Source organism: Oikopleura dioica, chromosome 2, assembly GCF_907165135.1.
Source record: "Oikopleura dioica chromosome 2, OKI2018_I68_1.0, whole genome shotgun sequence".
Taxonomy (NCBI): Eukaryota; Metazoa; Chordata; class Appendicularia; order Copelata; family Oikopleuridae; genus Oikopleura; species Oikopleura dioica.
Window position 1 is genome coordinate 3,874,162 of NC_137292.1, and position 20,693 is coordinate 3,894,854.

The following is a 20,693-nucleotide window of genomic DNA, read 5'->3' on the forward strand; positions in this document are numbered from 1 at the left end:
ATTGCGAAATGGATGGATAAGTAACTTGGCCAAACAAGGCTGACTAAAATCAGTTCTCACTTTGACAACCCAAAAGAGTGGTACCTAATAGTAGAATCCATTCAAAAATCCATACCAACGCAAGGAACTCGCGAAAAACGCCCATTTTCTTGAGAAATCATAAAAAAAACTTAAAACAAGATATTCGTTTATTTATTTGAATGCTCTGAAAACCTTATTTTCTTATTTTATTTCATATTTTTCAGTTTGTCTGGAGTAACGTTGGAGTCGTTAAAGATAACGTATCCGTTATCAAAGGCACAGTTCATCGAAGCATGTACTTTAGCTTTAGCTTATTTTTCCCAGCTCAAATAAGTCTCCTGTCATGAAGATTTTTTATTATATTTGATAGGCAACTCAAATTGAAGAGCCTCGATTTCCTCTTTCCCGCCACCTTGAAATCACACTGTCTCATCTGCATTACATTTGTTAAAAAAAGCCCGCGCGTAATCATGAAGCATTGAGCGTTCCAATTATCCATTTTTCGCGGAAACTGCCCGCCGGCGTTCAATTTTAAACCCTTACGATTGAACTATTAAACTGCCACTGGGTCGAAACAATGCTGAGCAAAAAGAAGCTCAAAAGCATTATTTTGATTTTGGGCACTTGGGCGTTTTTGAATTTTTTGCATGAAGGAATAGTTTACAAATTAAAGGAGAGAAAGCTAAGGAAAGAAACAGAAGTTCAAAAAATCGATTCAAGCGAGAAGGAAAATAATGAAAAATCTACTGTTGTTTTATTTACCTACTATCGCTCCGGGAGTACATTTACTGGAGAATTATTTAATCAGCATCAAGGTAATGAAGATTCTGAGCTAGGCCTACTTGCGGATAACCCTAACCCTAACCCTAACCCTAACGGCTTTTTTTAATGAAGATTGATTTTTTTTTCTTTCAGATGTTTTTTATCTCTTCGAGCCACTCATCCTGGCTGGAATCGAGACAGGAGCAGAAGACGTCAAAAAAGAACTGCTGATGCGAATTTTCGACTGCGACTTGCCGAGATACAGCGACTACAGTTCTTCGAAATTGCCTTCTTACGTGAAGGATAGTTGTGGGAGGAAGAACTTTTGCTTTGCTCATGGAACAAAGGAATTTTGCAAAGAGCCGTTTTGCCCAAACGATTTCACGAAGGAAAGGAAAATGTGCTCAAGGGGACCGTGCAAAGGTTTGTTTTTACTTTTTGAGAAAATTGTTATTTGCGGTTTTTTAGCGTTTTCTCGTGATGGAGATTTGATTCAAGAAGCGAATCGAATTTGCCACTCGAAACCGGTCAAAGCGATCAAGACCATCAGAATAACGACGATTTCGCCGTTTCTTGAGTTTTTCAACGAATTCGACTTTTCGCAAAATTTCAAGTTTGTTCTTCTCATCAGGGATCCAAGAGGAATGCTCAACAGTAGACTTAGAATTTCAAGAGTTCAAAAACACGAGAAAGACAAGGTAAGGACCGAAATAATTTTCTCCTCACCGAATTCTAGGGCGCCGAAATATCGAAAAAAGTGATAAAAATATGCAATCAAATTGTCGAAAATATCAAGACCATCACCTCCAGTCACTTTATGCACTCACGAACGATCATTTTACGATACGAAGACGTAGCTTTGGACCCCAAAAACTATGCAAAGAAAATTTACGAAAAGTTCAACCTTGATTTCACCAAGAATATCGATTCTTGGATCGACGAAAATACCCATCTGGATGGAAAAACGTCAAAGATGAATTTTTACGATACACATAGGTACGGCAGGAGTCAATAGGGGATCCTTACGTTATTTTAAGGGAATCTGCGAAAATAGCTTTTGACTGGCGAAACGCCCATTCAAACCGAAAAATGCCTTACGAGTTTCTTCAACCGCTTCAGACGGGATGTGCTGAAATGCTGAGCCTAACTGGCTACAACGTTTTTTCTTCAAAGGAAGAAATGTATAACGATACTCTTCAACCGCTGGTGCCAAATGAAAGCATTGACTTTTTACTTCATCTGTAAATTATATTATTCAATTAAATATTTAAACAAATATTCGAATGAAAGACTGCATCATTTTCCCTCTTCAAGTGTCGTTGACGTGCGTATTGTAACGGCATCTTCTAAGATTTGCTTTTTCCTTTTCTCGTGCGTATAAAATGACCCTGACGGAGTGAACAGCTAGAAGTCTGCATAAAATGATACACGGGCAGAACTGCGTTGCCTTAGATATTGAAGGGGTTCAGAAGACAAGCCAATACGTATTGGCATAGTTAATTGTAGGGGAAGAGTGATTCTCGACGAAGGTAAACATCATTATATTGACAGAGAATAAGGTGATCGATCAGAAAATGACGATGATGCTGTTTACTGCAATGTAATCTGACCAAGACTAGAAGCATTGGTTAAAGATGTCATCAAAGGTCGTTACGTGATCGGGCACAATATCAACTGTGATGAAAAATTTTTCGAGACGAAGAATTTCTTTTCGGGAAAGAAAATTGATACCGACAAGAACGGTTGGGCTCTAGGAGAAAGAAGACTGTCATCGAATAAATACGGTCATAATCCCGTCGAGGATGCACAACTTTAACTGAAACTGGCTGTAGGAGACTTACCTCTACCACTTTATAATTATACTTTTAAGATCGAACATGGTCTGATCATTCCTCCGAATCAAATGACTATATCAGCTGCCTTGGAAAAAATCGAAGAGAACAGAAGAGCCCATGAAAAAACTTATCGACTATAACTATCTACTGACAAAAATCAACATGATCATGATCCACAACTATTCAATTATTCTTCAGAGCGATTTCTCAAGTAACTGTATAAGTTTATTAGGACGTGTTTTTTTTTCATTATTGTAAGAATATTAAGGATTATTTTAAGAGTAAGGGTATAAAGATAGATAAATTAAAAGCAGGGCCTCTTCATGATATTTATACAATTTGCAGGGATTAAGTGCTTATACATAGGGATTTTGTTGTTTCGTTTATAGATTTTATTATTACTAGGAATAGGGACACAGTTTATTTAGAAGATAGAGAGCTTAATTTAGATATGGTTAGTAAAATAGATAAAATTTTAGCTACACTTAGGACTAGATTCTCTCAACACAAGGATTTTTTTTGTTGGGACGACGTTTTGCTTGACACAGATGTTTTTCTCGACAAAACGTCGAATTGCGTTGAGAGAATGAATGGCAGGATAAAGCAAGCATTGCAGGAATCAAGGAGGATCAGGGCAATCGACCGCATCAAGGTCATAATTAGTGAATTTTCATTAATTAATTTTGATTTTATGTGTAGTTTTAGGAATAAGAAGCGCCCCATTAGTGTTAGATCATTGAATCGTCATAAGCGATGTCTAAAGTTAATTCAATTATTTAGGTTTAGAGTAGGAAAGGATCCCAATTTTAGTAAAGTTGTAGATACTATCCTATATTCTAACAAGACGGAGTAGAGTTTACTAGGTAATCCACTCATTCATCCCATTTTTGACTTTTTTGGCTGTTTTTTGACTGTTTTGGCTGTTTTGACTGTTTCTGTTTTTATAAATTATTTTTCAAATAAATTTATTTATCAGAATATAATTAACAACTTACTCTTATAGGAGATGGTTGACTTCTTATTGTGACTTCAATTGTTGATGCGTTCCCTCCTCTAAGCTCAAGCAGCGTTTTCTTCACCTTGTTCGGAAAAAAGACGATTCCTTCGATCGTTTTCATCACTGTTCCGACACAGAGGCATTCCAAGCGTTTCACTTTTTCCAGGAGAAGAAGTTTTTAAAAATAAATTCTAGATACTCAAGTATTTTTTGTTGATTCTTGAGCAAAAAAAAATCCCACGAAAAGAATGGCCCGAAATGCGGTTTGGTGGGATTGAAAATCCCATGACAACCGAGGTGCCTGTCGTGGGATTTTGAAAAACCCACGACAGCATATTTCATTTCATGGGATTAAAAATCCCACGACAGACACTTCAGTGTTCGCAGGATTAAAATCCCACGAGACCGCATACCACCGATTTCTCGCTTGACTTGATTGTCTTATTTTATTGATTAAACAAGGTCCAAGAAAAAATGACATGTGTCGATTCAAATCTTAGCTTTAATATGCGCCTGGCGTTTGACAAATAATCAAAAAACGAGCATCTTTTAGAGACTTTTCAGCTCTTGAATATGTACGTTTTTGATCATGAACAGAACTTTGAAATGATTAGGTAAACTTGATGAAAAATGAGCTCTTTTTAGAGCTTATAAATCAGGGAGTATGGGTTAGGTGTCCGGTGGTTTTCTATACATATTCTGAACCGTCAGAGCCTCCTCTACAAGCTAATATAGTGGGCTTTCTCCAGAAGTGGGGAGAAGAAAAGTTACGACCCTCTAACCGAGATTGCCGAAATTTTGGGACTTTGGAAGGCCTAAAACCCCTCAGGGCATGAGCAAAACCCCCAAGTGTCAATAGTCAAAATGATCCCCAGCTTCTGAGGATTCTAAAGCTGTATTATACTCCCTGATTTATAAGCTCTAAAAAGAGCTCATTTTTCATCAAGTTTACCTAGAAATGATTCTTTCCGAATCTTTCATCAAACCAACTGTATTTCAGAGGATGACGGGTGCAAGCTTACGAATCTAGGGGGAGGAGTCGTCACAGAAGAGAAAGTCAAAAAAGGAACCAGGGAAATTCTGATTTCTTGCGAAAGCGGCAGTCCAAATATTTCAAAGCTCATCTGCAGAGATAATCAGTTGTTTTTGTCGAAAAAGGATAAGGAGCCAGTTTCGAGCGATATTGAAATCATATGCGGTAGGAATCACTTTTTCTTCAAAAATAATTTTCGTTTTAAAGGTTCTGGCTCGAGTAAAGCCTGTTCAACAATCAATGACTTTTCAAAGCTCTTCAAAAAAGTCCCCGAGGAAAATTTCCAAGTCCTCAATATCACTGAAACAGCAAGTGGATCAACTGCACAGCTAGAATGCAAACTAAGCGGATACAAGTACGAAGCCACCTGCCAACCATCGAAGAAAAAGCCAAAGGTCAAACTTGTCGGAAGCAAAGCTGAAAAGAAAAACTTCAATAATTGCAAATAAATGATCAATCTCAAAAATAAAGTCAAATATTGAAATGAGGCAAATAAGTCCAGTCTTTCCTTTCTTAATTTCCCTTCTAAAGAGCTGGGTCGTCAGACAAAGATACGCAAATCGAGCAAAGATGGATCGGTCGCAATCAGAGAGCCTCTTTACCGATTCTTCTGCGTCTTTTGAGGAGGTTCCAGTGCAACCAGAAGATGTTGAGGTACTCAAGAGGTAAAACAACGCCTTTGAAATCAAGGAAGAGACCACTGACCTTTCAGAAACCAACAGGAATCACGAGAGAAGATTAACTCAATCGAAGGTCTTCCCCATCATCTCCGAGATATTTTTCATACTGTTTCAAATCAGCATTTTGAAGCGAGAATCAATCAGTCGCAGCAAGCCGAGCGACTTTTGGTTCTAAATCGCCAAAATCAACAATTTTCGATCGAGAACCGAAAGTTGAAAACCGCTCTTGAGGAAACAAAGCAAAGCTTGGCGACAGCAACCGTCGATCGAGATCATTTTTCTCGACGAAAAGACGAGTACAAAGGTAACTTTCTCATGAGGCCCTTTTTTAAATTTTTCAAAGCGGAGCTGGCGAAGATGGAGAGAGAAGTTGATGAATACAAAGAAGAAGTCAACGCTACTTTCGAACAGCAAAACTTGAACCTTGAAGCCATGGAAGCCGACTTGATAAAATTCAAGGAGAAAGCCGAAAGACTGGAGCAAGAAAACAATAAACTCAATCGAAAAATCGCTCAATTCAATGCCCAAGTTGCTCAAATGCACAATCTGACCATTCAAGCAGACGATGATCTCTAATTCTGACTCCTGACCTTTCACAGTATTTACTTTTCCGCCCTTGTTAAGAAATCCTGGCTCTATTTCGCTGTAATAAAAAGAAATAAATTCAACATTGGATCGCGGTCTCGAGTTTATAAGATGTCATTCCTGATCTATAAAGAAACGGCTAAGCCCGCGAAAATTTGGAAAAAAAAAACAGTAAAATGGACCGATCAGAATCAGAGAGTTATTTGAGTGAGGCAGTTTTTGCTGGGGTTTCTACTGAGTCTGATGATATCGACCAGCTTGAGAGGTACCACATCAACTCGGTTGATGCATTTAAGGCCATTTAGCGATAAGAACCGGTCAAGAGAGCTGATTAATGCGATGGACAACACACCTTTTCGGAATATGTTTCAGATGCTTTCTGACTTTCAATTTCAATCAAGAATCGACATAGCAAAGCTATCCCAGGACAAAATCGTCTTATCCCAAAGAAATATTGAGCTAGAACGGCAGAACAGAAAGTTAAAAGAGCAACAACGAAATTCCGCTTCAAATCAGCAAATGGTCATTGAAAAACTAAAAAAAGACCTTGCTAGCCAGTCGGAAAAGGCAGAATACTTCAAGCATCAGACTGAATTGAAAAAAGAAGAAAACGCTCAGTTGAAGATCAAAGTCGCATCTGTTGAAGCAAATGCCAATCAAATGATCAATTACATTAATTCCATTCAAAAATCTAAAAAATAAATGACCAAACTATTTTGAAAAAGACATCATATGACCTCAAAATAAAAAAGAAAAGTGCCCACCCAAGCGACGCCAGAAAAATTGTCAGCCACATAATAATCGTAAATCATTAATCCTCATCAAAAAACACCTTTGGCCTCCTAGTAAAGCAGGTTCTGAGTTTTGCGTCAATAAGTAAATCACGGTTTGATTATTTATTTGTTTCGGGGAAGAATTTCAAACTCATGTCCGATTGATCGTCCATTTTCATCAGAGTATGTTTCGGAAGTGATCATTCGTACGATCGCTTTTTCTTTTGTGATTTTTACTGAGACGAAACCGCCATCTTCTTGCTTAGAGCTCTAGAAAGAAATGAGTTTTGTCGGTTTTGAGATTTTTACATTTTGATTCGCCCAATAATAGTAGCAGATAGCTTCTCCCATATCATTTCCTTGTTTCTCGAATTTTGGATGGCAGCCTGATCGAGTCGGAATATCCTGGCCCAAGTACTGCTCAAATAGCATTGTTTCTGTATCATAATGGGCTCCTGCTCCTGTGGTAATGTAATGCACAGACCCTGAAAACATAGAAGAGATTCTATAAGAGATCCTTCCCCTTACCTGGCAGCTCAAAGTCGAGACCTTCTGGTTGAATCTTTGGTGATCTCGTTGCATGTTCATGTGTATGCCGGTGCCCTTGAAAATACGCTTGAACTCCGTACTTCTCAAAAAGCGGGTCGAGATGACGGAAGAGCTGATAGTCCCAGATGCCACCAGTTTCGACAATTTGATAATGTCCCGCTGCGAACAGATAGTCAACATCGCCAGAACTCTCAAGCTCGTTTTCAACCCATTCCCAAGCCCATTCTACGAGCTCGGGAAAAAGTGGGTTCAGTCGTTTTAGCTCGCAGTCCAAGTTGTACGGGTTTTTGCAGTTTTGATCAGTCCGATCTGGGCCTGGTTTCTTGCTACTGTGAATGCCAGTAAGAGAAGTCGTCTCAATCATGATGATTTTGACCTTCGTATCATCGGACGTTGTGTATTCGATGGTGTAAAAGAGATCTGGAAAGGTCCATCTGCCAGAGCCATGAGCACTGTACTCAATCTGCGCCCATCCATTCCCTTTTCGATCCCCTTCAGTATCTGCCGGTAGCATCGCCCAATCATGATTTCCCAAAGTCGGGTACCAAGGAACCATCATTTCTTGCGAATCATAAACCAGCTCAAATGTCCGTTCCCATTGTCGATCCCGAATCGATTCGACCCCGTTGTGGTAGAAATTGTCTCCAAGAGGGATGATAAAAGATGGCTTACTGTAGAAAAACTCTAGAGGAAAGCACTTACAGGATTCTCAATTGCGTAGTCCATAAGAGCTCTAGCGCCATTTAGTTGAAGATTATTCGTGTAATAGGGCGCGGGAAGGCCTTTTTAAGGCTCTTTTTATGTTCTCATAAAACTTGGGAAGTGACTTTTTATCATAATTTCAAGAGCCCAAAACCTCCCCAGTCACCCATCACGACAAAATCCATTTCCTCCGTCGCAACATTTTTAACAATTCGAAAAGTCTCTCTTGTTAGTCCATCTGAGCTCGTGAAATTTCCAGAGGGCGGTATGACCTCTCCAAAGATCAAAGTGAGAAACGAAGTCTTCAGAATCATTTTCAACGACTAGACAACTGAGGAATTAAGATGGCAAGTTCAGAAAATAACATCTGATTCGGGTCTCATGATTTTCGCTGTTTTCTTCCTTGATTTCAAAGAGGACAGCTATTTTTAGAAGAAAAGGATTAATAATCAAAGAAATCAGCAGAGCATTTCGGCCATTAGTTGTCAAACATCAAGTCCAGCGCGTAAAAATGATTTACGCCGAAGAAGCTTGTCGTGTCATAAACCCGTGCTAAAAATAATTTAGCGCGATGCACATACATAGATCGTTTGTTTTAAACGATGCGCTTGATCCTTTTAGACCGTATAGTGGCAATAAGGACATGGATCGTGTTCTTTGTCGATAAAGATCGTACTCAAATGTGGTTTGATTTTTTTGTTTCTGGGGGAGAGACATTATCTTGTATCATGAAAAATTATTTTCATGAATGAAAATTTTTCGAATTTACTTTTGTAAAGAAGTCAAAATTCTTGCTTGTTTATTTTTCTTCTGAGTTTGTTGAACTTTCAGAATCCTGTTGTGGAATGTGGCAACAATAAGAAGGAAGCACCCTGTGTTTTTTCTAAGCTCAGCTGGCTTAGCGCTCGCTCCCATGGAATTTCTCGCTGTTACAAGTAAAGCGATACTGTCAATCGAACCTCGCACTCGGCTTTTCTTTTCAATCAGAATGCCTGACTGTCGGGGGAGTCTAGACAAAATGCAAAAAATGACCCAGTTTCGCAATTTTTTCTTCGATTTCTCCAAAAATGATCGTTTCCGGGGACCCAAATAACCCTCAAATAAACCGACCGGATCTATAATCAAAATATCATGAGCCTCTTAGGCGTCAAAGAAAAGGAAGAAACGACTTAGCTTGGTACTACGGCTGTCTACTTCCTCTGAGACCATCAATACTTCCGATAATACCTCCGTGGTTTCATCAGGTGCTGCAGCGAGTATATCTTGAAACAGAAACAGGTCTAGATGGTGATTTCCGACGAAGGATGTTTCTGACGCAAATAATATTTTGAACTTTGAAATTGAAAAATTCCAATTTTTCTTCAAGATTCACCCTGTCGACCTGGGGTAGACGAGATCAAGAGCTCGTTAGTGAAGGAGTTTTACTGTAGTCACTCGTGGATTATCGCGTCATCTGACGTTGTTGTGCGAATTCCACGTTTTCAGCCATGAGGGTTCAATACATATCAACCTTCATCACCTTTGTCGATCATCAATTTCCAAGCGTCAAAAATAAAGCACGAACCCACTGACAAAAATTATTTTTCAAAAAGTAGGGCCAAAAACTGGTAGCTTTTCTTTATATTTTTCTTTTCCATCGAACTTTATGGTCGATACTGAATTTGTAACGAATGTAACAAATGTAACGAATGTAACGAGTTTGCTGACAATGTAACGAAAACGGAGACATGTTGTTTTTTATTAGCTGATTCTAGAAACTTTTTCTAAAAAGCGATCTTGGGGAGTTTCACTTTCTACAATAATTTAACATATCCAAAAGAGCAAATACAATATTTTATTTCAAGAAAACAAAGAAATCAAATATTCAAAAATTGTATAAAATGACCAAATTTTGGTCAAAATTTTCGCATATTTTTGTTGATTCTAGTCGCCTCTTTCTTTATTTATATTTTTTTGATGCATTTTCTAGGAGATTCTTGATAGAAACGGCTAGAATAATTGAAAAACGAGACCTTTCATTCAAAAAATGAATCATACTTAACAAGTCCGAATAAAACTTCCATAAAGATTTGAATATAAAAAGGAGAACATACTCATAATTTGATGTCAGAATCGAACAACACTCAACAGAAAAGCCTGGCAAAGTCGCGAGGGCGCTCCAGAAGTACTTCCTGCGCGAGCGCTAATAGCTTCAATAATTACCCTCGCAGAAATTCCATTCTTGAGAAATAAATCAGAGCACGAAACATGAAAACTTTACTTTTTGCAATTTTACTTTTTGAGCAGATTTTGGCGGGCAGCGAAAAATGGAAGCGAGTTCCGAATACAGAAATTGAAGTCATGGATTTCGACGGTCTTTATGGAAAGAGAAAGGCCTGTGGAATTAATCCTGTAAAGAAAACCCCTCCCTGTAAGTCATTTTCTTCATTACAGCCAGTCGACTGTTTGTCAAACAAAGATGACTTTTGGGCTTGAAGGATTTTGAGCAGATTAAAAGCTAATCCGAGTCGTAACTTTGTGCTTTAGTATTTGCCGGTGAAATGCGCCAAGTTCATTGTCACATCTATTTCTGTCGCCAGTCGGATTTTGAAGATAAGCTGGAAAAATGGAAATGCACGAGTTGTGCGGAAAATACTCCTGAATGCAAGGTAAATAAAAGAAGGCTTTATGTTGTTTTTGGAAACCATAATTGTAGATTTGCCAAGATTAATATAAATTTTTAAAAATTCTACCTTCAGTGAATAACCAATCTCACGACCCTCATTTTTATAGCATCTGTTATCCATACCTCTCAGTATTTTTACCTAGGAGAATTTCATATTCTGAATATATATCAAAATCTTTTAGGACTATCAGCTCCGGCGTCAGCGCCGAAATCTTTCCAACTCATCCCAAGCCGATGATCCACGAGACCGCCGTCACATCGCCCGTCGTTCGCGAAAACTAGAATACCGTCGGATGAAGCGTCTGGCGCTGAAAAAGAAACGCACTGAAGAGCGCGATGCGATAAAGCGAAAACGTGCCGAAGAACGGGCTGCGCGACGACGTCAGAAGAAAATCCTACGGTCTGGCAAGAAAAAATCAGCCACACAAGAAGCTTGAAGATTGATGAGAATTCATTTGCTCGTGAGATTATACTTACATGTGAAATACTTGGCTAATGTATAAATTTAACTGAAGGATAAATTAAATTTTTATGAAAATGCTCTCATTTGCAGAATTTTACAGAGTGATACCTTTAATACTAAAATCGGATTTGTCGCTATACCTTGATAAGTAAGTCCTCTTTAAAAGAGCCCTCTTTTGTAATTTCGGAAGAAAGTAAAAAACGCGTTCAACCTTCCAAAAACACGCCACGGTTGATTTTTAAAGAGCTGGAATTAATTGTTTATGTCATGCTGACTTGACCGTTTTATTTTGATTTATGTTGGAGATCATCTGCGATGAAAGCTGAAAATGCTCAGGCAGAAATCAAAAAAATAATAACCGACCCAATCTGCGCAAATCCAGCTCATCCACTTGAACAACTGGCGGTCTAGTTTCGCGCTCCCAGGAACATAATTACCGGACACGCTCTCCGGCGCCCCCTGAGCTTTTCGTGATACAAATTAACGGTCCCGCCGAGATTAATTTATTCTGTTACTCTCGATTAGAGAAAAGATGATGGTCTCTGTTTTTGCAATTTTTGGACTCACAGCCGCTTTTCCAAAGAAATTAAGTAAGCTTCAGCAAATTTTTACTATAACTGACGGACTTTTTTAGGGTTCGAAGAGAACCAGCAGAAACTTAGCCCAGCTGACGATTGTGGTCACGTGGTCCTTAGAGAAAACAGCTCTTCTGGATTCATCGAGACCTCACACTATTTCATTCGAGAGGGGGAAGATAGATTGAAGTGCAAATGGGATGTAAAAACAAATTGCCACGGAGGACTTTTTAAATGGCGATTTGATCAGTTTGATACCAAAGGACGGGACAACGATAGTTTTGTACATGATCGAGAAACATTTTTTAATTTATCAGTATTTTCGGCTTCAAAAAAAATCATAAACAGATAAAAAAAATGGGTGTAGGGCGGCTTCGTTCGCAATTTGCGAACGCCGTTCGTAATCTTGCGAACGCCGTTCGCAACGAAAAAAAATCTTGTTGTGAGTGTGCGCTTTGCGCCTTTTCTGGTAGAGAACTCATTGGCTTGGCAGGATCAGTCTTTTTCTACCGCTGGGACACATTTTGAAAAAAGTTGTGAACGATTTTCGGCCAAAAATTTTTCGATTTTGCGAACGCCGTTCGTAATTTGCGAACGCCGTTCGCAAAATGGCCCTTGCGAACGAAGCCGCCCGCCACCCAAAAATCAGACTTATGGGAAGGGCTCTGGTTTTTTTTCTCGAGAATAACACAATTTTGACCTTAAAAAAGACCGATCAAACGAAGTCCTGTACGATTCTATCTTCGAGACTCAAAACTCGAAATCCCCAGCGACCTCAGAATCAGAATCATTTTGCGAATCTGATTTTGTCAACCTGCATTTCATCGAAAACAAAATTTACAACTTATGCTCTCAAAATGAAATCAAGGAAGAAAACACAACCGACCCGAGAGATTTTTCTAAATGGAAAGTCGCGTTTGGAAAGAGCTTCAAAATCGACTTTCAGACGAGCCATTTAGTCTATGGATTCAAGCTCTCGTGGGAATGTGTTTAATCCGCTCTCTTTTATAAAAAAAACTGTACAGATTCTTTTAATAAACTTAATTTATAAAGGTTTATTGATCGAGGTACCAGGCAATTCGATTTTTACGCATTTGGGTTTGATCTAGTTCCGTTTCCAGGCGATTCAGGGCGCGAGAATAGATTCCCGATTTGTCCGCTACTTCGTTATTGCTGTTGTTCATGTCTTAACAACAGTCAGATGCATGTTTCTGATTGAAATAAACCTGGCGATTGAAAAATAAACCGACTTCTTGATCTTCCTCTGTTCATTTCTGAGTTATCCGGCGGGACATCTTGCCTCGAGCGAATTTTTCCTGCGATCTTCGCCATTTCTTTCTGCGTATTTGGGCTTGAAATTGCTTCTTGCGTCGCGGTTTGAATCAAGGATCGCATCATCTTCGGACTGTTGGCGATCGTTCGTTGGATACTGGAAGCGACGGATGATGGAATTTTGCTTTGGCCGCTTTGTTTGTGCTTTCTTGTCGGTTTCTATGTGAAAGGCAATTGAAATCAACGAGAAAAAAGAGAAAAAACCTGAGGGCTAAGGCTTCCAACAGAGTTGATAAGGGTCGGTAAGCTGATTTTCCTCTCCGGAGTCGGCGTCGTTATAGGCGTAACAGATGGTGTTGAATTCTGAGAACCAAGACTTGCTCCACTAGAACCGACTGGAGGAACAGGCGACTTTTTCACCAGCATCGATCCGGTTCTAGAACTATATTTCAACTTGAAAGAAAAAGGAACTAACCGGAGAACAGGCTGTTTTCTCTTCGGATATTCTGGCAAGCTCATTTGACGAACAAAGGTCGGTGGGTGGCTTGAATTTTGAGGAAAGACCTTTGCAACGGGCTTCGGTTTCACCTAATTTGATGATGAAAAAATAGAATGGATTTGAATTGTTAGTTTCATGCAAAAAATTTAAGCGAAGCGAGCTATTTTAGACGTGGCTTTTAGCAAAATCTCGAGCGGAAATCGCATTTTACCATGGGCCGCTTAAATGATGGAACAAGAGCAGTTAGATTTTTGAAGCTCACTGGAGGAACTGTGCTCTTCAGGAAGATGGGGATTAAAAATGATGAAAGAATGGGGCGTACCTTTTCTTTTAGCTGACGATAAATTTCTGTCGACCCCCGTTTTTGTTTGTTTTCAACGGAAAGGCTCAAGTCATTAATGGAATTGCCGAGGGACGAAATTGAGTACGACGCTTGTTTTTGCGTCAAAATGCTTATAAATGGATTTATGTTTAGCGTTGCCAAAGGTTGAACCTGGTTTCAGGTGCTGTTGGTGATCGCTGAGGACCTCGTTTCAGCGGTGCTGGTTGAGAATGATGTCTGACCATTTTTCTCGGGTTGAAGGTCACGTGTCCGAGGGATTGAGTCGCAGTAAATCGACAATCCGGGTCCATTTTCAACATGCCCTCCATCAGCGCGAGCATGTTGTCTGCGATTACTCTTTGGTAGCGCTCTTTCAGACGACTTTGGGCGGGGAAGCGGATTTCGCGAAGATTGGCGCCGCGGAAAACGGGATTTTGTCTGAACTTGGCCATTTGATCTGGAGGGAGGGTGCCGAGGATTTTTTGGACGCAGACTAGTTGGTGGATCTCGTTGTCGCCGGGAAATAAGGGTTCGCCGTCGGAAAGCTCGCCAATGATACAACCAATCGACCAGACATCAACAGCTCGGCCGTACTTTGAACCAAGAAGAAGTTCTGGTGCACGGTACCATCTTGTGGCGACGTAATCTGTGTACCTACGGATAAACGAGAAAAAGAAAGAGAGAGAGACCAAAATACCTGGAGCTTTCACTACGAGCAGAAACAGGGCGAGCAAAACCAAAGTCACAAAGTTTTAGCTTTCCAGTAGTGGAGATTAGGAGATTTTCAGGCTTTATATCGCGATGGATGATGTCTCGAGCATGGCACTTTTTCAAGGTCACAAAAATACTTTCTTAGGAAAGCTAAGAAGATGCAATTCAGAATAGCCTATTCTGTAATCAATCCGGCCAAAACCGACCTCTTTTGATGATTCGAACGGAAAATTTTTCAATTTCCTATCTAGTGAATTTAAAATTTCAGGACCCTTCCCATGCAACAGCTTTAATCAATTGATGCGCGTAAGATTTCACTGTAGATTGGCTCATTCCTCTCGGATTTTCATTCAGAACTTCAAGCATATTTTTCTCCACGAATTCGAAGACAAGGAAGAGTTTTCTTTTCCTCTTGAAAAACTCCAACAACTAAAACCTTTCAGAACTAATCAAACAATCATCTCAGACCTGGACAATATTTTCTTGCCGTAAACTTCTCAAAACCCTCAGTTCTCGCATCGTCGTTCTTTTGACTTCTTCATTTTCTTCCGAATCCTTGAACTGCTTGATCGCAACGACTTCATTTGTCTCGCGGTTTCTCGCTTTCCAGACGATGCCATATGCACCTTCGCCTACTGTCTCCAGCATTTCGTATTTGTCTAGGCGGGTGCTCCGGCACTATGAGATTTAGTAGTCTCAATAGCCTATTTTGAATAAAGTACCGTCGGAGTGGGCACCATGTTTCACTCCAGCTTCTGTTTTCCTGGAAATTCTAGGAGGTTCTCAACTGAACTTTTGTTTCTTTTAAATCGTCAACAATCTTCGAATTTATCTCTATTCTCGAAAAATGAGGTCGTTCTTTTTTGTTTCTCTTCGAAAAAAATGCACAAGGGGTTTTCGCCTAAATCGTAAAGTACTGCGGCGCTAAGCCAAGTTGCTAATCGAGAGAGGGGAAAAATTGCGTGCCCAGCGGACGAGTCACTTGTCCCCTCGGGCGAGAGGTCGTCAGTCCTCGCAATTTTCGCGCTTCTTCGGTTCCGGTCGGTTCAAAATGGGCTAGGGTTAGGGTTAGAGTTAGGGGCAGCTCAAAAGAGCATTGGATTCATTGGTGAAAGGCCCAATCCTTCTGATTATTTATCATCGTCGATGAAAGAATTCAATGTCATTTATTTGTTCAAATTCGTAAGCTTTCCATCAAATCGCGCTAATCTTCCAGCGAGATCTTCCTCCGCGGCGGGAGAGTCCTCCGCGCTCGACTCCATGGGATCAGCCATAAAATGCCATTTTCCCCAAGATTTGAAACTTCTGAATTTTCTATTTTGCATAAACAAGCTTGAAGAGAAATAAAGAATAATTTTTAGAAAGTAAATGGCATGAGAAAATCAAGAACGAATGGGAACGAGTTTGCGAGGAAATGCTTTTGAGAAATCGTTCAAGGATGCCTTCAGGTATGATTATTACCGTATAAGAAAATTTCCTTTTCGTTGACTGGGTATGACGCTGGAATAAATTCAGAGGAAATTATATTACCGTCGGTTTCGTAAGGGTCGGTAGCTTTTATTTGCGAAAATTTATTGTAATTTATTTCAAATTTATTGTTCCGGTTCAAAAACCAATATGTGTGATGACGATTTTAATAAATTTCCTGTAAAATTTATTTAAAAAATAAATCTTCACGGTACTCGCGCCGCATATAAACGTTCAGTGGCTCACTTTGGGATCCGGCGTAGAGGACTGATTTTGGCACCATCCACTGTAAATTAACATGAGTTTAAAGGAGAATCTTTTTGTTTTGACCTTTTTATGCTAATATTTTTATTAATATATTCAATTTGAAATCGTCCGTCAAATTGTTTCGACTCATCGTTTTGAAATCGTAAATACCGCGGATTATATTGAAATTTTAAATTGAAAATTGCAAATTATCGCGAATTTCCGAAAATTTGAATTTGAATTATCAATTTTATGAAAATATCTCTTTCAGCGGCCCTGTTTAATTTATTCAATTTTGAAATTGGTTTATTTTTTCTGAAAAATTTATTCAGAAACGAGTTCGGAGATGAGCCAATTTTCAATTCCCGTTCGATGGTCAAAGTCACCTTTAAATTCGCCGAACTGATCAGAAAAGGTGAAAACTGCCGCGTAAACCCGCGTTTTTTACGTTTTTCTTTAGCCGCGATTCGCGATGAATTCGCAACTTTCGACGCCAACGACATTATTTCGGTCCTGGACGCGCATTCTAGCGTCATTCGCTACGTTTCTGTAATTATGCCGCGCCAGGATCGGACTTGCTTCAACACAGTAGATTTCAATTACCGCTGCGATTCGCTGCTTGCTGAGCTGTATCAGAATGAGATTTTTTATCCAGAAAAGATTCAAATGAAATGGAGAATGATTGTTAGAAACTTTGTCGAAATTAATGGAATTCAGGTAAAAGCTTGTTAAAGCTCGAAAGATAGTGCTTCCTGGCTGAAAATAAGGGCGCAGAAAAAGATAATTTTAAAAACGAAAATTATTCAGTTCTCGATTATTTACGATAGAAGATGGCTTTTCGCGATTTCTTTAATGAATTCGCTTTATAATTCTTCAAAAAGCGGAAACTGCGATTATTAGATCGCTTATAATCAAAATTCAAAATTTGACTTTCAAATTGAGTGGCTCTCAAACGGCCAAATGATGTGTTCGCTAGATCCGTCTGAAATAAAGAATTCCCGAATAATTAAAACGGTCGAAATCCGGGTCAGATAGCGGAATTATCCGATTCGAGAGCAATTCATGATGCCGAGGAGTCCAATTTTGAGTGGAATCGGCCAGATTTCAATTGCAATCGTCCATGAGCTGAATAATTTTCGAATAGACACTGCGTTGACAATCTGTTTTAGTACATTCGAAACGATCTGAATCAAAATGAGCAGCCGAAGCACACGATCGTAACGATCGACGAAATTCTCTGCGCACCATGCTTGAAAACGACCCAAAAGACATTCGACCATTTACCCGCTTTAATTGTGATCCTCTTCATGTGCCTTTTTATTTATACTGGACGGGCGCTTCTTCGTACTACAGAAGGTTGAACAAACTACAAAATAATTCTCTTGCTTCCAATTTCTCATTTATCACTTCATGAACTATCTTTACATCTGTAGCTTCTGAGATTCGACTGTACATACTTACATGCTATCATCATCGAGATTTTTACCATTCAGAAACTTCTTCTTTTGAAAATACATCCATTCTTTGCCAAATTAAGAGCCTCCCGAACAGAAAATCTCAAGAAAAATGGGCTAGGAAGCACCCTAAAATACTCCGAAAACAACTCTTTTTAGAGAAATCTCTGGACAATGGTCTTCGGAGTTTTAAATTCAGGAGAACCTCCGCCTCAAATTCCTCCGAAATTCTATGCAGGCGACCAGTTTCCATTTACAGAACTCTATGGCTTTGGCGCGACGAATCCGAGCAAATCTACTCATCTTGTCCTAAAAGAGTAAGTCTGTCTGGAGATATCTAGGGCTATTTTGATATCTAGAAGCTAGAAATTACCATTTCTCTCCGGCTTGTTATGGAATCATTGAATAAATTTGATGATGAAACCGGTGATAATTCCAGATTCCAAAATGCTCAAATAAAGGAATAAACTCGAATCCCATTTTCAGAATTCTCCAGGCGAAGGAACACCTTCCCCTAAATTGGTTCTCCGACATCTGGAGTTGTATCGCTTCGGATCGTTCTCTGTTGATTCTTCGTTTCCCGTCGCCAAGGAATTTCATCCTTGGGTTCACGTATGCAACGCTGGACTGGATCGTCGACAGACAATCATCGTTCGGAGAATATGGACATCTCTCGCCAATGCGACCCGTGGCGATTGTCGTTGTTGCGAGTTTGACGCACAAGCGCGATATAGGTAATACAACTAATCAACATATCACACGGAATGTAGACATAAACCGTTAATGATATACGTCAACAATTTTGAAATTTAGCGACTCTCATTAAAAAACGCCTCGAATACCTACCAATTTTCATCACCACCGCGGAAGATTTTCTTCACAAGACCGCTTCGAAATCTCTGCTTCTCGATTCCGTCGAGAAAATCATCATTCAAGACCCTGCCGAATTTCTTCATCTTGCACCGATTCATCAAGTTATCAAACAAGTTCAAAGCGCAGTCCAAACAACTGATGGAATTGGAATTGAAAGCCTCAATCTTTACCTCGACTCCACGCGCGCTTTTCCTGAGTTTTTACAGTACTTTAATGCGGACGACTCTCTGTACATAACCGACAATCTCGTGGAGTCCCACGCTCTTCAAGGGACGAAAATGGTCGTTTCCAATCATCCAGTCATTCCAAAAGTCGCGAAAGATGCGTTTTTCGGGAAAACTTTCCCGGTTGAAATGTCCGATTTTTCAAAATTCATCGCTGCGCCGAAGCTTTCTTCAATTTCCGTTACACAAATTCCTCCAAACAGCCTGTCCTTCTCTTCCATTCTTTCATCGTCCCTTTCCTGTCCATTCAATCATCGTGACAAAGTGACAATCGCCGTAACAATTCCTCCATTCCTCGAAGAAGGAAAGTCGATTGTTGGTTGGCAGAAGGTTCACGATCTATACCTTCAAATTATGCGCGAGTTTCCGGATCAAAAGCTCTTTCCTTCTGATGTGCTTGAAAAGTTCAGCAAGGTCAATCACTGCCCAATGATGATAAAAAGAGGTTTTTGTGATGCTCCTTTTTTCTGCAGGAGAAAAGCAGGAGGGAAGGGCCCCACTTATCACAATCATTTCCAACCTTCAGTCGACCAAACAGAAAAAGACGAAACTTACATCGTCACAAAAATCAACGATCTGAACGAAATCACTGCCATTGCCAGCTCAAGCGACCTGCCAAAACTTCTCAATCTCTCCCAGAAACTCAAAAGCATCATGCCAACCGACCAGAACGCGAAAAAATTCAACGTCGGAAAAGACTTCGGCATCGGGACGCTCGTTTCAGTAAGCCACATCTTCAACGGGCAAAAAATTAACGCAAGAGGAAGAGTTGAACAAGTGGACATCAAGAGGGATAGATTTCATAATCGCATTTGCGCGTTGCTTCTGCTTGATACTGAGGAGATTCTTGAAGTGAAAGATGATGATGTCGAAATTGCAGATGAAGAAGTTTTTGGACTGAAAGCTTTTCCGTTGATTTCCACGAAAATTATCATCCCAGGTTAGTGTTTGGCACAAAAACCCGTAAAAAAGCCACAGTCATGGTTCTGTTTACACCTAAAACTGGTTTTTAGGCATGAAAAAGGTCTCATTTGAGAAATCAAAGGAAGCATGTCTTTTCATGATGAAACTACTCGAGTACAAAAACGAAAAAGTAAAGCTCAAGAAAATCGGATCAATCGATAACGGCCGAGTGGTTTACGCAGAGGATGTGCTCTTCCGCAGTGGAATTTCACTTGTACTTCAACTTGTGGAAGAAGGATATGGAATGATCGATGAAAGGGACAAGAATCAAATTCTGCAGATGCTTCGGGTGAGCCTTGGCAAAGCATCTGTTGGAAAAATAGAGACGGGAACTGCCGAACAAATTCCTTTTTCGGAAATCAAGAAAGAAGTCTCCCCGCCAAATGAAGAGAAGACTGGCTTCTTTGATTTTCTAAATGATGATGGAAAAATGACACCAGAAGAACAAATGAACGAACTTCTTAGGACCTTACGTGAGAGAAGCAAAACGACTGAAGAGAAGACATCATTTGATGGAATGCTCGAAAAAGAGCTGCTGAGAGTCGACCAAAATGAGAGCAAAGATGAAGAAGAAAAAACTAACGAGGAGGAATCAGAGGAAATGTCCACTGAGACAAGAATGCTCTCGGAAGTAGTAGTCGAAGTGGAGACATTAAATTTAGAGGAAGAGGGACAAGAAGTCAGGGATTTTTTCGGTGCAAGTCCATCGAAAAATGATGAGCAACAAAGTAAAAAAGCGAATTCACAAGGAGAAATGTCCAATGAAGCACTGAATCAACCTGAAGAATCAAAAGAAATTATGCCAGTAGAGGAAGAAGGTCTTGAGAAATCATCATCATTCGAAGAGATCGAAGCGCCCCAGGATTCGCGCGATACGGCTCAATCTTCAGAGGAGGAAACAATCGAGCTGATTTCTTTGGAGCCTCGAGATCTACCCGTTGATATTGAAGATCTTATTCCGTTCTCGATATGTAAATTGAATTTTGCCAGTGTCACAATGGAAGGAGCTTTTTCCGCGGCTC

At 39.8% G+C, this 20,693-nt stretch overlaps 6 protein-coding genes and 1 long non-coding RNA gene across 7 annotated transcripts; 5 read left to right on the plus strand and 2 right to left on the minus strand.

Annotated features, from left to right (window-relative positions):
* Positions 1–459: 459 nt before the first annotated feature.
* LOC145699081 (carbohydrate sulfotransferase 1-like) lies at positions 460–2,046 on the plus strand. The gene is made up of 5 exons (XM_081776329.1): positions 460–836; positions 937–1,206; positions 1,252–1,481; positions 1,520–1,779; positions 1,821–2,046. The coding sequence occupies exons 1-5, from the start codon at positions 599–601 to the stop codon at positions 2,026–2,028; spliced, it is 1,206 nt and encodes a 401-aa protein (XP_081632455.1). The 5' UTR covers positions 460–598; the 3' UTR covers positions 2,029–2,046.
* A 173-nt stretch (positions 2,047–2,219) lies between these two features.
* On the plus strand, positions 2,220–2,927 carry LOC145699698 (uncharacterized). Its single transcript, XR_014134065.1, has 3 exons — positions 2,220–2,312; positions 2,355–2,611; positions 2,654–2,927. It is a non-coding gene; the product is annotated as an uncharacterized LOC145699698 (long non-coding RNA).
* A 1,546-nt stretch (positions 2,928–4,473) lies between these two features.
* On the plus strand, positions 4,474–5,966 carry LOC145698923 (uncharacterized). The gene is made up of 4 exons (XM_081776162.1): positions 4,474–4,813; positions 4,856–5,313; positions 5,361–5,632; positions 5,672–5,966. The coding sequence occupies exons 2-4, from the start codon at positions 5,132–5,134 to the stop codon at positions 5,902–5,904; spliced, it is 687 nt and encodes a 228-aa protein (XP_081632288.1). The 5' UTR covers positions 4,474–4,813; positions 4,856–5,131; the 3' UTR covers positions 5,905–5,966.
* Positions 5,967–6,806: 840 nt separating this feature from the next.
* Positions 6,807–8,582, minus strand: LOC145697472 (tartrate-resistant acid phosphatase type 5-like). The gene is made up of 5 exons (XM_081774682.1): positions 8,092–8,582; positions 7,938–8,017; positions 7,215–7,902; positions 6,996–7,171; positions 6,807–6,956 (listed from the first exon to the last, which is right to left on the minus strand). The coding sequence occupies exons 1-5, from the start codon at positions 8,249–8,251 to the stop codon at positions 6,810–6,812; spliced, it is 1,251 nt and encodes a 416-aa protein (XP_081630808.1). The 5' UTR covers positions 8,252–8,582; the 3' UTR covers positions 6,807–6,809.
* A 1,582-nt stretch (positions 8,583–10,164) lies between these two features.
* LOC145699297 (uncharacterized) lies at positions 10,165–11,143 on the plus strand. The gene is made up of 3 exons (XM_081776567.1): positions 10,165–10,347; positions 10,464–10,585; positions 10,785–11,143. The coding sequence occupies exons 1-3, from the start codon at positions 10,185–10,187 to the stop codon at positions 11,037–11,039; spliced, it is 540 nt and encodes a 179-aa protein (XP_081632693.1). The 5' UTR covers positions 10,165–10,184; the 3' UTR covers positions 11,040–11,143.
* Positions 11,144–12,556: 1,413 nt separating this feature from the next.
* On the minus strand, positions 12,557–15,319 carry LOC145696490 (cyclin-dependent kinase-like 5). Its single transcript, XM_081773535.1, has 11 exons — positions 15,167–15,319; positions 14,913–15,122; positions 14,716–14,873; positions 14,431–14,580; positions 13,905–14,387; positions 13,734–13,863; positions 13,623–13,688; positions 13,388–13,500; positions 13,177–13,348; positions 12,867–13,131; positions 12,557–12,826 (listed from the first exon to the last, which is right to left on the minus strand). The coding sequence occupies exons 1-11, from the start codon at positions 15,182–15,184 to the stop codon at positions 12,696–12,698; spliced, it is 1,896 nt and encodes a 631-aa protein (XP_081629661.1). The 5' UTR covers positions 15,185–15,319; the 3' UTR covers positions 12,557–12,695.
* A 459-nt stretch (positions 15,320–15,778) lies between these two features.
* Positions 15,779–17,665, plus strand: LOC145696818 (uncharacterized). The gene is made up of 4 exons (XM_081773917.1): positions 15,779–15,892; positions 16,490–16,572; positions 16,618–16,874; positions 17,327–17,665. Exons 1-4 carry the CDS (start codon positions 15,837–15,839, stop codon positions 17,516–17,518), a joined length of 588 nt encoding a protein of 195 aa, XP_081630043.1. The 5' UTR covers positions 15,779–15,836; the 3' UTR covers positions 17,519–17,665.
* Positions 17,666–20,693: the final 3,028 nt, after the last annotated feature.